Source organism: Pomacea canaliculata, linkage group LG3, assembly GCF_003073045.1.
Source record: "Pomacea canaliculata isolate SZHN2017 linkage group LG3, ASM307304v1, whole genome shotgun sequence".
In the NCBI taxonomy this organism is placed as follows: Eukaryota; Metazoa; Mollusca; class Gastropoda; order Architaenioglossa; family Ampullariidae; genus Pomacea; species Pomacea canaliculata.
Window position 1 is genome coordinate 17116587 of NC_037592.1, and position 13120 is coordinate 17129706.

General features: G+C 36.9%; 1 protein-coding gene across 12 annotated transcripts in view; it reads right to left on the reverse strand.

Annotated features, from left to right (window-relative positions):
• Positions 1-3381: 3381 nt before the first annotated feature.
• Positions 3382-13120, reverse strand: part of LOC112559197 (rho family-interacting cell polarization regulator 2-like) — a 50743-nt gene continuing 41004 nt past the window's right edge. For all 12 annotated transcript variants that reach the window (XM_025230222.1, XM_025230223.1, XM_025230219.1 and 9 more), the window contains 8 exons: positions 12659-12788; positions 12207-12365; positions 11669-11818; positions 11392-11541; positions 10838-10884; positions 10330-10413; positions 9949-10042; positions 3382-9556 (listed from right to left, as the gene is read on the reverse strand). In XM_025230222.1, the coding sequence (XP_025086007.1) occupies positions 9480-9556; positions 9949-10042; positions 10330-10413; positions 10838-10884; positions 11392-11541; positions 11669-11818; positions 12207-12365; positions 12659-12788 (891 nt within the window). In that variant the 3' untranslated portion in view covers positions 3382-9479. The remainder of the gene's footprint in view (positions 9557-9948; positions 10043-10329; positions 10414-10837; positions 10885-11391; positions 11542-11668; positions 11819-12206; positions 12366-12658; positions 12789-13120) is intronic.

Below are 13120 nucleotides of genomic sequence, written 5' to 3' on the forward strand. Positions count from 1 at the left end.
ATTTGATCTCCTTAAAGTTTTAACTTGCTGAGTTTACTCAGAAAGAGCTACCAAATCTTTTGGCATCAGTCATTCAAAAATGTTAAAATCGGTGAAGATTCGGCCTCTGAATGAGTAGATTTGTGGTTTTATTTGTGGATATGAAATCGGGTTCGTTGAAATCAGGGTAAAAATGTTTGTAAATAAAGTTCAATGCCCTCTTCGCACTCGCGCTGTAAAGGGAGAATATCTCGGAGGTTGGTCGCTCTTTTTTAAAACTCGTGAAGAGGATTTATTTGAAAAATTAAAGAAAAAATCTTCACCGAGAAATCCACAAAAAAAGCTGAGAGGAAGGCAAGTCCTGTTGGAGACCGATGATTTATACATCGTCATATCTAAAAGATTGTTTCGAAATGAATATTATTTATTATTACTCGATCATTAACAACATAAAGGCGTCCTCAAGGCCCGACTGTCAACGATAGAGAAGTCGCGCATACATCAAGATCAAGATACCTAGAGTTATTCTCGATCACCAATTAAACTGCATGCGTTTATTATCGCCGTGTTCTGATAAAGCTTATTGGAGTGTTGCGAGTTCAGTTCGGGGCTTTGACCTGTATACTATTCGTCGAGATGATGGTAGTGGTGGTGTTGGGTGTCTCATTTGTAGTGGTAGTCGGTGCAGGGGCGGGAGAAAGAAGTCTTAACAGGTAGAGGTATATATATATAGTGGGTGGTGGAGGATGAGGCAGGGGGAGGGGAGGAGATTAATTGACGGATACAGCAGCTGACAATTAACAGTTCTCCAACGTACGTGGGCTTTGTTTTAAGTGGCATCTATAGCAAGACTGCCGTGGGAATGTTTTCGTGGAAATATTCGCCAGCCATTTGAGATTATCTGTCGACCTCGGCATCATCCTCCCTCAAAAAGCGCCCCTTAGATTGTATTCCCAGTTCACGGTGCTAAATCACGGACGTGAATAAACAATTCGCTCATGGCTAAATCAACCGAGCCTGCGCGTCAGAAAGGGTTGCTTATCAAAAGGGTCCACAAGATGGTGACAGTGTTTCGTATTTTGTTGATCTTGTGTTACTGGTGGGAAATTCTGAATCAGTTTCATCAGGCACTTCTTTTTTCCCGGATCTTGAATTGTTGTCTACTCCAACACCTCCATATATCAGGGAACAGTAAAATATGGTGAGAACCGCAATTAAGGAACTTACATATAAAGTATGCTGTTGCTATAGCATACCCTGGTCAGCAGGGCTACTTTCCCCGCAACCCCGAAGGGGGAGATTTGATCTCCAGTGCCTCTGTCATCTTTGAGCAGAGGGGAGCGCTTTGTTGACCTCATCCAGCTGTTGTTATTTCACTTAGATATCTGCTTTACTGTCACCGTTGGTGTTAATCATGTCTTTGCCCTTGTCATTGCTGGTCTTTATTGTGTCTTTCTTGTTCTTGTCCAAAAGACTGACGTCGCATGTGCACGCACATCGTATGTAATTGCATATACGAGAAAGGGTTGTTGTTTTTTTTCCAAGACGTCAAGCAGAACGTGTCGAGAAGGCACCCGACAAGAAATCACCTGTAGATGGTTGTCACCTGCGCTGATTGATCGAGTTCTTTGTATAGTGCCGTAATTGATGACCCAGATCCGACCCTCTTTTAAGTAGATGAATTTTTCTCATGACGCCCCAGCCATTTATCTCAGACTCTGCCAAACCCCTTCCATACTTTCATGTCTTTGAAGAACGCATTCGACAGTTCGATCATTAAAAAGTTTTAAGATATAATATATACTGTATCACACCGACTGAAAATGAACCATACAGCAGTGTCGCTATGCTACAATTAAAGTACTGACTAAATCGATCATTGCTTAAATATCTGTCACTACAGAGCACTGACTAAACTTTTAGGTAGTGATCACTATATAGTTTATAGATAAATAGAAACTGAGCTAGAGGCGCCTTACCACCCGAGTCTGCTTCCGTTGCCTCCCTCTGTCACGCACTGACAAGAGAAATTCTAAAACTACTACAAGACAACAATTTTCTTATGCTAGTTTCCTAACTATTTAAATTTGGGCCGGTTGATTATGTGCTATTGAATAAAAATAGGATCCATCTATAATTTACATTAGACAATAATAAATCTAACCTAACCCAGGACCGACTTCTCTCCCCACTTTCTCAAATCCCACCTGTTTAAGAAATATCTGGCATGATCCACTCCCAAGTTCTACACCCATACAAGTATACCTATAGCTCACATTTGTTTCATGGTGTCACCAGTTTGCTGATGCTTATATATTTTTGGTTTGGCTGTCAGTTACTGCACAGATGTTGTCTGTCGCCACCGAGCTAAAACCGGCGGTGTGACGGTAGGGGTGTATAATGGCGTGCGAATAGGTACTGTTCCATCACATTGTGCCTGTTTTATGCCGTTATGTCAGCCTCTGAGCTTTCTCTGAGTGATTTGCATCGGTTGTTTCCGCTTATCTTGGATTTAACAGCGCTTTTCACTTGTACTCTGAATCACGAAAAGTAGTCAAATATATAAATTCTTGCTGCTGACTGCTTCGACAAAGACCTCTTCCAGCATCGAATATTCTCCAGAGTGCACTTGTGCCCACGCGTGCTGTCAGGAACGGGCATTCCTATGGATATCCGCAGTTCAGAGGGGATGCGGTAGGTAGAGCAACGCACTGTCCTATTGGGTGACATCACAGTTTACTTGTCCAGCTTTTATCACAAACCGCCTTACTTATCGCATTAACAAGGCCTCTCTCAAAACTAAACTGTTAAAGAAGAATTGCTTATCAGACCTGAAACCATGCAATAATCTCTGAGGTGCACTGACCGAGGCTTGTTGTGATCTGTGTGACCGCTGGCCAAGCTAGATAGCCGGGTGGCAATCATTGTACACCCTCGCATCCACTGATGCCCAGATTTACAACCAATAACAGGTTTGAAAGCTTTGTGTTCTGATTAAATACTTTTCCAGGAATTCAAATTTTTTTTGGAGAATGGGACAGCAATTGCTAGTTCTATAAATAGTGAGGTACTATAAATAAATGAGTTCTATAAATAGCATGGTACCTTTTTCCATTTAATTTTATTTTCTACTAAGGAGGAACTATTGATGCTACGGCCATATGCTCCACTGGGGGCGAATAGGAACAATAATAATAAGGAACTATTGATACAGTAAACTTTTTGTTTGGTGGTTGGAGATTTAATGAAAATTTGACCAACTTTACTTTTAGATCAACTTTTTAAAATTGTTGCAAACTAGTTGCAGCAATTGAAATAATGCTTGTAATATAAATATATACATACACATGCATGCACATAGGTGTATGCACACACATTCTATCAAATAAGACTATTGTGTTCTTTTAAAAACCAAACCTTCATCAATTTTATGGCCAGACTGAGTATCAAGAAAAACAATGTGAAGTGAAATATATTAATTCAGGAAATAACAAAACTGTCACTGGAACAAGCACTAAACCTGTCCAGAACATGGCCCTAAGATTTATTGGCACCCCACAAGAGATCTGTGATTTGTTACACTAGTCACAAGATCCCACAGGAGGTTAATTTAACTGAATAGGCAAGTAATGTGTTATGGATCTGATATTTACCTTAATCAAGACTTGCAAGATAAATAGATCATATGTAAATAAGTCCTAACAGTACAACTGTCAGTTATTTCAAAAGGGTGACAGAAAACTTTCATGTTTGCCAGAACATTCTGCAAGAAATTTAAGCGTTATTTTTAAAAAGGTTTCTCATTTATGCTACAAAACACATTTGTTTGTACATGCATGCAGGTTTTTCCTGCACCTTACCAGTGACATGCACAAGTAAATTACAACAAATTAAAGGATCAGTTTACTTATCAATATATGACGTGTACAACAGGCAATACTCTCACAACTAACACACTGTTGAAACAATGAATGGTGACAGACAGATTGTGGCAGTGACAACTGGTGTAACACCAGTGTTGGGAAAAGTCTGATGACATGAAACAAGAAGGAAATGCCATCACACAAACATAAGTCTTTATAATTCTGCAAAGCTGAACTGATTGAATTAAAATTGAATTTGCACATGCATTACAAATACATTTCATGCCATCATTACAATTTACAATTGGAAAGTAATTAATATAGGTCAGAATATTATGGAATGCAAAGCAGCAGCTGTGAGACAAGTATGCAGAGACACTTGCACTTACAGAGAATGAACATTTTTGATGAATATATGATACTTTACAAATGACTTAGTAGAACTAAGTTACCAAATGATAGCTATTTAATATCAGCAAAATAAATTTTAAAATATGTATGTTGTGGAAATGTAAGAAAGAGACAGTTAAGATTTTTATATCTGAAACAGAAAGAAATGTGGTTACAAAATGACACTATATGAAAATGAGCGCTAACATAGTAGTATCACTATGTGAAAATGAATGCTAACATAGTAGTGTCACCCACCAGGTTTTTCTTCCAAATGCAGAAACACATTTTGTGCTGTATGCACTACTTAAGTGGGCAAAAGTTGGAAAGAAAAACTTGTGTAGATTCACCAACAAATGTTAAAAATAAAAGGCAAACACCCAGCATTGTGAACACATCAGGACTAGCATGACAAAACACAGGTCCTAATTATACATCACTTGGATGTGCTTTAAAAAAAGAATCCCCTGAAAGCCTATCAAAATGCTGTAAAGGAAGGGATGGGTGAACAAACCCTAAATATGATATTGCACGTAACCAAACAGAAGCAGATTTCTGAACTATCTTGTTATTTTTCTGATTTTCTGTTCTCTGACAGCCCTTGCTAATATCTGAACATAGCATACCCGTGCATTTTGCATCACATGCAGCTTTATAAAAGCCCATAAAACACATATACCTATTTCAAACACAAATTTTTCAAAGAATATCACTTGCTCGCTCACTATGTGGAAGGGTGATAAGACAATAGCACCCTGGCCACACGTTGTCATGGAAGAAATCAGAGAACAGAACAAAGTGGCCAAGTCCGTGCTTTCCATTTTTTGCCCTTAAAACTATGGTATAAACAAAGAACTTAGTGCTGATTTTGACGCAATACAAACTGATGACATTCATTACAATGAGCCTAATCAAGATGTGACATAAAGCATGGTATATTTTATATTTTTAGTGACATATTTTTTTTTATCACAATAGGCAAGAAACTTCATTTCAAAGCTTCTTTCATCATATGTGAAATTATAAAAAGCAGATCACAGGCAACTTTTCTCCTAGGAAATCTATGCACATAATTTTGAAAGTCTAAGCAAATGTAAGTTAACCATTTTTTTAAGAATTTCTAAGAATAAGGAATGTAAAGGAATGTTTGGACACTGGGGACAAAAGATACTTACAGGCAACACTACAAGATTATGTAGTCACTTGATTGCAGTTCTGCTTTGAGTAAAACGTAATTTCTCATGTACAGTACACAAAACAATACAAAGATGTCTGCTTTAACACAGTCAGAAAAAATATAAACACATTTTCCCCTTCTCTACTTGGTCTGACATAGGAAGGTAATGTGAGCTTTCTAGCGTGTGAATGACTTTTTGGAACAACTGGTGATAAAAATTGCAAGACTGCTTCTCTTAGGTTCTTTACTCGTACTGTCTGCTGTCAATATTTTTATAGCTAAATGATTAGCAACATCATAAAGTGATAACAATACTGGACTAGATAATGAGTTCAGGCAAGAAAATAACGCCTTCCACAAGGTCATGATCATGTTTACCCATTAGCATCTGTTCAGGCAGACTTTTGTGAAAAATAAGAGGAACAAGGATAGTGAGAGATTTTACAAATAAGACAAGACCATTAATGGTAAGAGATGTTACAAGTGTCAAGGAATTTACTGACTTTGCATACATCTGAAACTACCAGGGATTTTGGTTGCTCTTAAAAAATAACGGTTGGTCATCAAAAACTGAAAACAAAGTATCATCAAGGTTTACATCTGCAATGTGAATTACTGTTTGCAGTCACATTTTTAATGGTGACCAAGTAAAAATTGCTGTCAATAGCCATATTTCTAAAGTTCAAACTTTATGTAAAACTACTACAAGACAACAATTTTCTCATGCTAGTTTCACAACTATTTATATTTGGGCTGGTTGATATGTGCTATTGAATAAAAATAGGATCTATCTGTAATTTATATTAGACAATAATAACCCAAATCCAAATGTCTAATACTATTCTGCTTACAAGACAAGACCCAAATGACAAGTAAATCTGCAAAATATTATACAATTAACTCTTCTCAGTATATGAAAATTTTTCATCAAACAGTCCCATAAAGAACTGCAGACTTTTACTGTGTGAGTTATGAATATGCAATGTTTACCTCTAAGAAAGCAGATATTTTTAAGGGTGTGAAAGGGTAGAAGTGAAAGGAAGAGCTTTGACAAATAATTTACTTACAGCCATTTGTTTTTTTTTGTAGATGTACATGTAGTATTTAATATTGATGGTGTGGAGTTGTCATGCTGACCGACATATTGTGTCATTTATTTTTCCCACTTATATGAACACTATTTTGTTTACATTTAATATTGGAATATAACTTGGAAGTCAACATTGCCCTTACACCAAACTGCACACATCATAAAGCTTACCAGTAATTTTCAGGTAAATGACAAAGTCTTATGACCGAATAGAAGGCAGAGTATAAGATTTTCTTTTCAATGGCACTTCTTTTCTTCTGATAAACATAAAAACATAAAAATCTTTATTATTTTTTATAAATCCAGTGCCTATTCCTCAATAGGTGAACAGAGATAGTTTACCAGTGCACAACAGCTTCAAATTCAACATTTTTGCTCCTATGTCAAGCATGTGTCAGAAAGTGTGGAATCTCTTGCCTACAAATGCTGTTCACTTTCCCTTTTGTGTGCAGCAAATGTTGAATTATGACAAAACTACATGCACTTGCAAAGAACTACTTGCCTGCCACCTTGTACACATCACAACTTTGGAGTCTGACAGAAAAATATCAAGGTTTAGTAGGCACTATTTGCTCTATGACCCATTTAACAAGAACAAACTGTTACATTGGATGGAATCAAAAACATTAAGAAGAAAATGTCTAATTAAGAGAGCTCTACATGTACAAGATAACACATAAGGAGCAAAGATTTATATTATACATGATTAATGAAATGTGTAAAATATCTGCAATTAGTAACAGAATGAACATGCTAATAACAGATGAAAGACTGGGTTCTATGGCCCATAAACTGTACAACTGCAAATGCTGTGAACACCTTGGCAATAATAATAAAGAAATACAAAAATGGAACACGTATATAGAGATAAAGAAAAGTGCAAGTATCTACAAGTGTTAATGCTCAAAACAAAATGGGAACATGTTCACAAAATGTAAAATTTCATTAGCTATCATGCATACAAGTTACAGAGATATGGATTTCTGAGGTATTTGTAGCATGGGTAAACAGCTGCAGACATAATAAGACATGATGGTGTCATTTCATTCAGGCACACAAAAGGCTAGGTACTTATTTTAACATAAAATCCTATCCCAATCTCACACACTCTCAATAGAAGATACTTAAAACAACTTAAGTTGAAAAAGTCTGGTATGACCTAGCCCTTACAGAATGACAAAGGATGAAAGCGAGATGAAAATCCACAGCCTAAATAACAGTGAAATTTCAGTCTTTCTTTTCTTCCTCTTTACAAATGACCAAATTGCTGAGGGAATTATTTTAATATCTTGACTTATTTCACAGCTTCATATTATATGAAGCACAAATGAAACATTTGCTTTTTGTATTTTGTTACTATTATTTATTACTAAGATCAGTACACTCTGATGAAAAGAAATAAACACAAGATAGACTGCATGCTATAGAGTGGACATGACATACACATACTAATTTCTGCTGAAAAATTTAAATTTTTTGTTAATGTGCATACTAATGTATACAACTATGATCACATCCATTTATTTGACAGAATGTTCAGGGCATGCATCCTACCAAAGACCCAAAAGAGTCAAGAATTTAATGCTTAGTTTCCATGTAACAGACTATGATTAAAAAAAAAAAACCAAACCAGTTTACAATGACAATTGCCTTAGTGTTTAGGGAAACAACCTCAAGGTGGCATTAAAAATAATGTCTTGTTCTGTTCACAGCAGGCTCGGTAACACAAAACACTAAGGAGCTTACAACATGAAATAAAATAGTTAATAATATCCAGACCACCCCCTACAGGTAGCTATAAACACAACATTTTTTTCAAAGATCTAGTCTCACAAAGATTGTCTAGCATAAATTTAATTAATATCATATTTAACCCAACAGCCACCGTTCACAATGCTGAGCTGCTGGAGACAGACATGCAGTATGCCACCATGTTGTTCATTATGTTTGTCAGTCTTGCATAAGTATGCTGGCAGAAGCAAACTATTGACACACAGCCAGTATGTACAAGCAGCATTGTGGTTAGTAGTCATTGCCAAATATCAAGAACACACAACACTGATGTGGCCCCGCCTCTTAGTTCAAGGAGGTCACATAGCCATTGTCTAAACTGATCAGGAGTACTGCCAATTGTAAAAGTCATCAATATAAATTTATAACAACACGATACTGCACACTGTTATTCTTTTGTTAAGCCACACAACAGATGAGTCATAGGCCCTGATTTTCCACAACTTCTTTCTTGAGTTACATATTTTTAAAATTTTCTTTTTTTTATCTTTTTGATATTGCTCTCTATTGCACCCACCGCTGATGTCTTAGACATGGTTGATATAGCTTTTTTCCCAATAGCTGTATCCTTTTATAAAAGCCACTGATACTTCTGGACAAGCAAGTGCTGACAATAGTAGCTGGTAAGAGATGCAACTCCATCCACACAATTTTGATTTTTATCAGCTCTCCAAAGGATTTTGGCTGAATTCTCTGTAGTGTTTTATTTTTCACAGCAGATTACCCAACTGATAATAGCTAGCACTTTACTTTTGCAATCACACAATAAAAAGTAGCTGGTAAAATTTCTGACCCTTCACAATCATGACTAGGTGAAGGACACAAAGACTAGCGTGACATTGCATGCAGGGTTACACAGGAATGGCCTGCTGTTACCATCATACATTCAGAATTAATCCATGTTTTGGCATCTATGGTGCATCATTGCGCACTGCTTGAAAGGGTTTCAGCTGCACAAGAATGCTTCTGAAGTGCAGCTTCCTTGCTCCTGTTTCAGGAAAATTCAAACTAGTGTTGTCATCCAGAAGTGTAGCATAAAGGCAATGAGCCAAATGAAGTTTGAAGCATGAAAGATTAGACCTCTCCCATGTCTAACACCACCACTGGTATGATAGATGAATGGGTCACACACGATGTTCACACAGGAATAATCCTTCTGCTTTAGATTTCCACTGTTCTACAGAGGCTTTTATTTTTTTATCTGCATGCCTTGAAAACCATGTGCTCCTAGCTGGGCTTGTTCAAATGCTGTCCTACCCTCAGGTCCTAATGAAAAATAAAAGAATTTTATGTATTTTGGTATTTTTGTCATTTAAAAAAATTATTACCACCAATATTGGTATCACCACTGTATCAGCCTTTTTCTTATCCCTGCCTGAGATATATTAATCTTCAGAAAGGAACTCCAACACTACAATGAAATACACCAAGCTGATGGACCCCTATCCAGCAGCTGAACGATTTTGTCATCTAAATGTCATTATCACCAAACTCACACCCTGTATGTTTATAAGGACATCTCAGATACACATGAAACAGACATAACTACAACTTAATGATGGGTAAGGGGACCAACATAATAATAAAAAATAATCGTTGATTCTGACTGAAACAATGTGCAAATCCCTATTGTCAAGGTAAACCAGAGTGAAACTCACCAAGAGAAAAGAGGGCTTCTTTGGCACGACGCCTGACAGTGGAGGACGAGTCAGACTGACATATATAAACCAGCTGATCCAGACTCTCCAATGCCTGTATCAACAAAGACAAATTGCACCATTTCTTCAGATCTCTGCTCATAATAATACCATTCTTTTTTGGTGTCTTTTATCCATTCCTTCCAGTTTTCCTATTCCTTGTCAAAAGGGATTTATTTTCCCCAACAGCCAAGAATATGTCTGACTTGCTTTTGGTAAATGTTTCCAAAATTAGCAGCTTAGCACAAGACCTGAGAAAAACGTGCTTTCCTTAAGTGCTAGGTGGAAAGAGCAAAAGGTCAGGAGGGTAGGAGGGGGAGGGGAATGAGGGGAGAATGTTACCTCCAAGACAGAGAGAGCGGTACAGGCTCCGCCCCGAACATCTGGCAGATGATCCTCCAGACCCTCCACAAGAACTACCATTGCCTGCACATTTCAAATAACTCACCAATTACAAGAATGTACTATGCAACTTCAGGCATATTCACGAGCAAAACAATACACATGCAAGTATCTGGTTATGATAACCCCAAATCTTGCTTTCTAAACAGGTTCATTCAAGACCATCAGAAAAAATACGCGACCCATGTCCTCCAACCCCTCCCTTATATATAGTGATAAGAAGTTCTCTTCAATAGGTTCCAGCTCCATGACCATATCCAAAGTTTAATATTCTGAGAGTGTACATAGCCCATGTCATCCAATCCTTCTACTACATGGTGTAATTATAATATGTCCACTCTGATAGGCTCTAGGCCCATGACAAAATACACTAAGTTTAATATTTTCAGAGTGTACACAATGCAAGTATTTGTTTTACTTTGCCCTAACAATAACAGTTATTCCTCACCTTGTCCCTGGTCACTTTGTTGCGACTAATGACTTTCAGATAGGCAGCTGCACATATGAAACAGGATTGTAGGTAATGTTCCACTGACAGATAATAAGCAAAGTTTATTTTACACATAAAGTGCAATATAAAAATCTCTTGACTGTCTAATCAATGCTTAATTTGAGGAAAGTGAATATTTAACTAAAATATCTGGTCCTCTATTCATAAGTCAAAGGATTTTCTTTTCTAATATTATTAAATTCTATTATTATATTAAATGTATCAGTTACTTAAATGAGCCAACTAATGCTTTCTTCAATCTCTACACACACATATATACATACATAAGCAGAAAAGCTGTTGCTGTAATTGTCTGCTTCTGTCCAGTTAGTAATAAGAGTCTTTTTAAAAATAGAAATTTCTCTCGATACAACGTAGTTATTTCTATTGGGATGCACAAGGAAGGGACAGTGTAATAAGCTTTTTATAGCTGCATGAAATTTAGGTCAAATTCTGACAGTATAATAGGACACTGCTACAAAGTAAACTAAAGTTACATGCTCAATGTATACCTGCTGATTGCTGGATCTCTCGTACAGGACTGTGCAAAAGCATGCCAATGACCTTCAATGGGGTAGGGGCAGGCAGTTCATCCCGTAAAGTCAAAATGGCTTTAATAGCACGGTCTGTGTTTCCGGACATGAGCTGGTCACACAGCTGGACTATAAAAAGAACACACACACACTTCTAAACTTTAACAGAAAAAAAGTTAGAGACAAGATGATCTACATTATGCTGATTTAAAATTTGAGGTAAGAATTACATTAGCAAAATAGCCTTTTCACTCACGTTCTTCTGCCATTTGCTCAATTTTCTGAAGACCACCTTCAGCTTTAAAGTAGGACACTAACTGATGGAGAGTAACAACTGCAGATGACTTTATCTTCTCTGGTACATAGTCAGCAATGTCTAAGATCTTGGCCAGAATGCATCGAAACACTGAAAATGAAATTAAATCTACTACAGTAAATAAATCATTATAATTTATGAAAGCAATAACTTCTTGTGCTGTAAAAGATGCAATGATAGAATGTCACTAACAGCAAAGGTGAGCTTTAAAACTGCAAAACATAAAACCTCATATATCCCTTGCCAACACCCCAATCTTTCTCTATCGCAGACAAAAGACAAATGCTTTTAATCTGGAATGTGGATAGCAACAAATTTTTCATATTCACTCATTTTATATAGAACTCTGAGAAAGGAAGTGAAAATTTATTTGTGTTTTAACAATCAAATTCATGTTTATTTATTAATTTTGTTTTCTAAACTGTTTCAAAATATCATGCACTAATGTCAAGGATTGTAATGCATGACCCAAACTCACCTCTTTTAGGTAAGACCTGAAAGCGGTCTGTAATGCGCGAGCCAAACTTCTGTTCCATGCCAATCAGCAGGCGCTCTGGATGGACTGACAGCAGACTATGCTCCACACTTGTGACCCAGAATTCTCGTATAGCCTTGTCTTCTGTCAGCTCAGTTAAGACTGGAAAGGACAGAAAGCACTTTTCAGCTAGGCAAGAGCCTGTTAATCATTTTATCACAAGAGTTCTGAGCAGAATTTGAAAATACTTGTTGTGTACTCTTGTGTGTATGCTCTGTTTTGAACATGCACATATGTATGAGTCAATAGATCTGACAATGTCATTTTGAAAAATGTTAATAGTTTACAGGCTGCCCTGGACAGCACTCAGTACCTAACATCACACTCCCACCTTGTAGGCAGACATCAGTTCTTGTTTGAACTAGCTTAAGGTCTAATGAAATTCAGTAACTCACCTCCATGCAGATTAATGTCAGCTCCTGCCTTAGCAATTTCTAAGAGACGCTGAAGGATAAAGCCCTGGCGCTGCAGTTTTTCCAGTGCATAAAACTCACGACACTTTAATGGCCCATAATTTCCTAAGCTCTGCAACATTCATGATGCAAAACAGGGCTTGATGTTAATATACAAATCTCTAAATAAATAGCTGATATCTTATTACATCAAAAAGTGAACCTTAGTAGGTTTTTTTGTGGAAAGGAACTTGAAATGGGTCTCCCTGAAAACAAAATTAAAAGAGAGGCAAAACAAAGAAGGGAGAAGGTAAGAGAAGTCATCAGATGAGGTATCCAAGACCCTGGATAAACATAGTTAATGGTCTTTCTCTCTCACATAATATACAGCTGAAAATATGAAATCATCCATGAAGATTGTTGAGGCTTTATTGGCAGCAAAGACTCTCCATCTTAAAGAAGAAT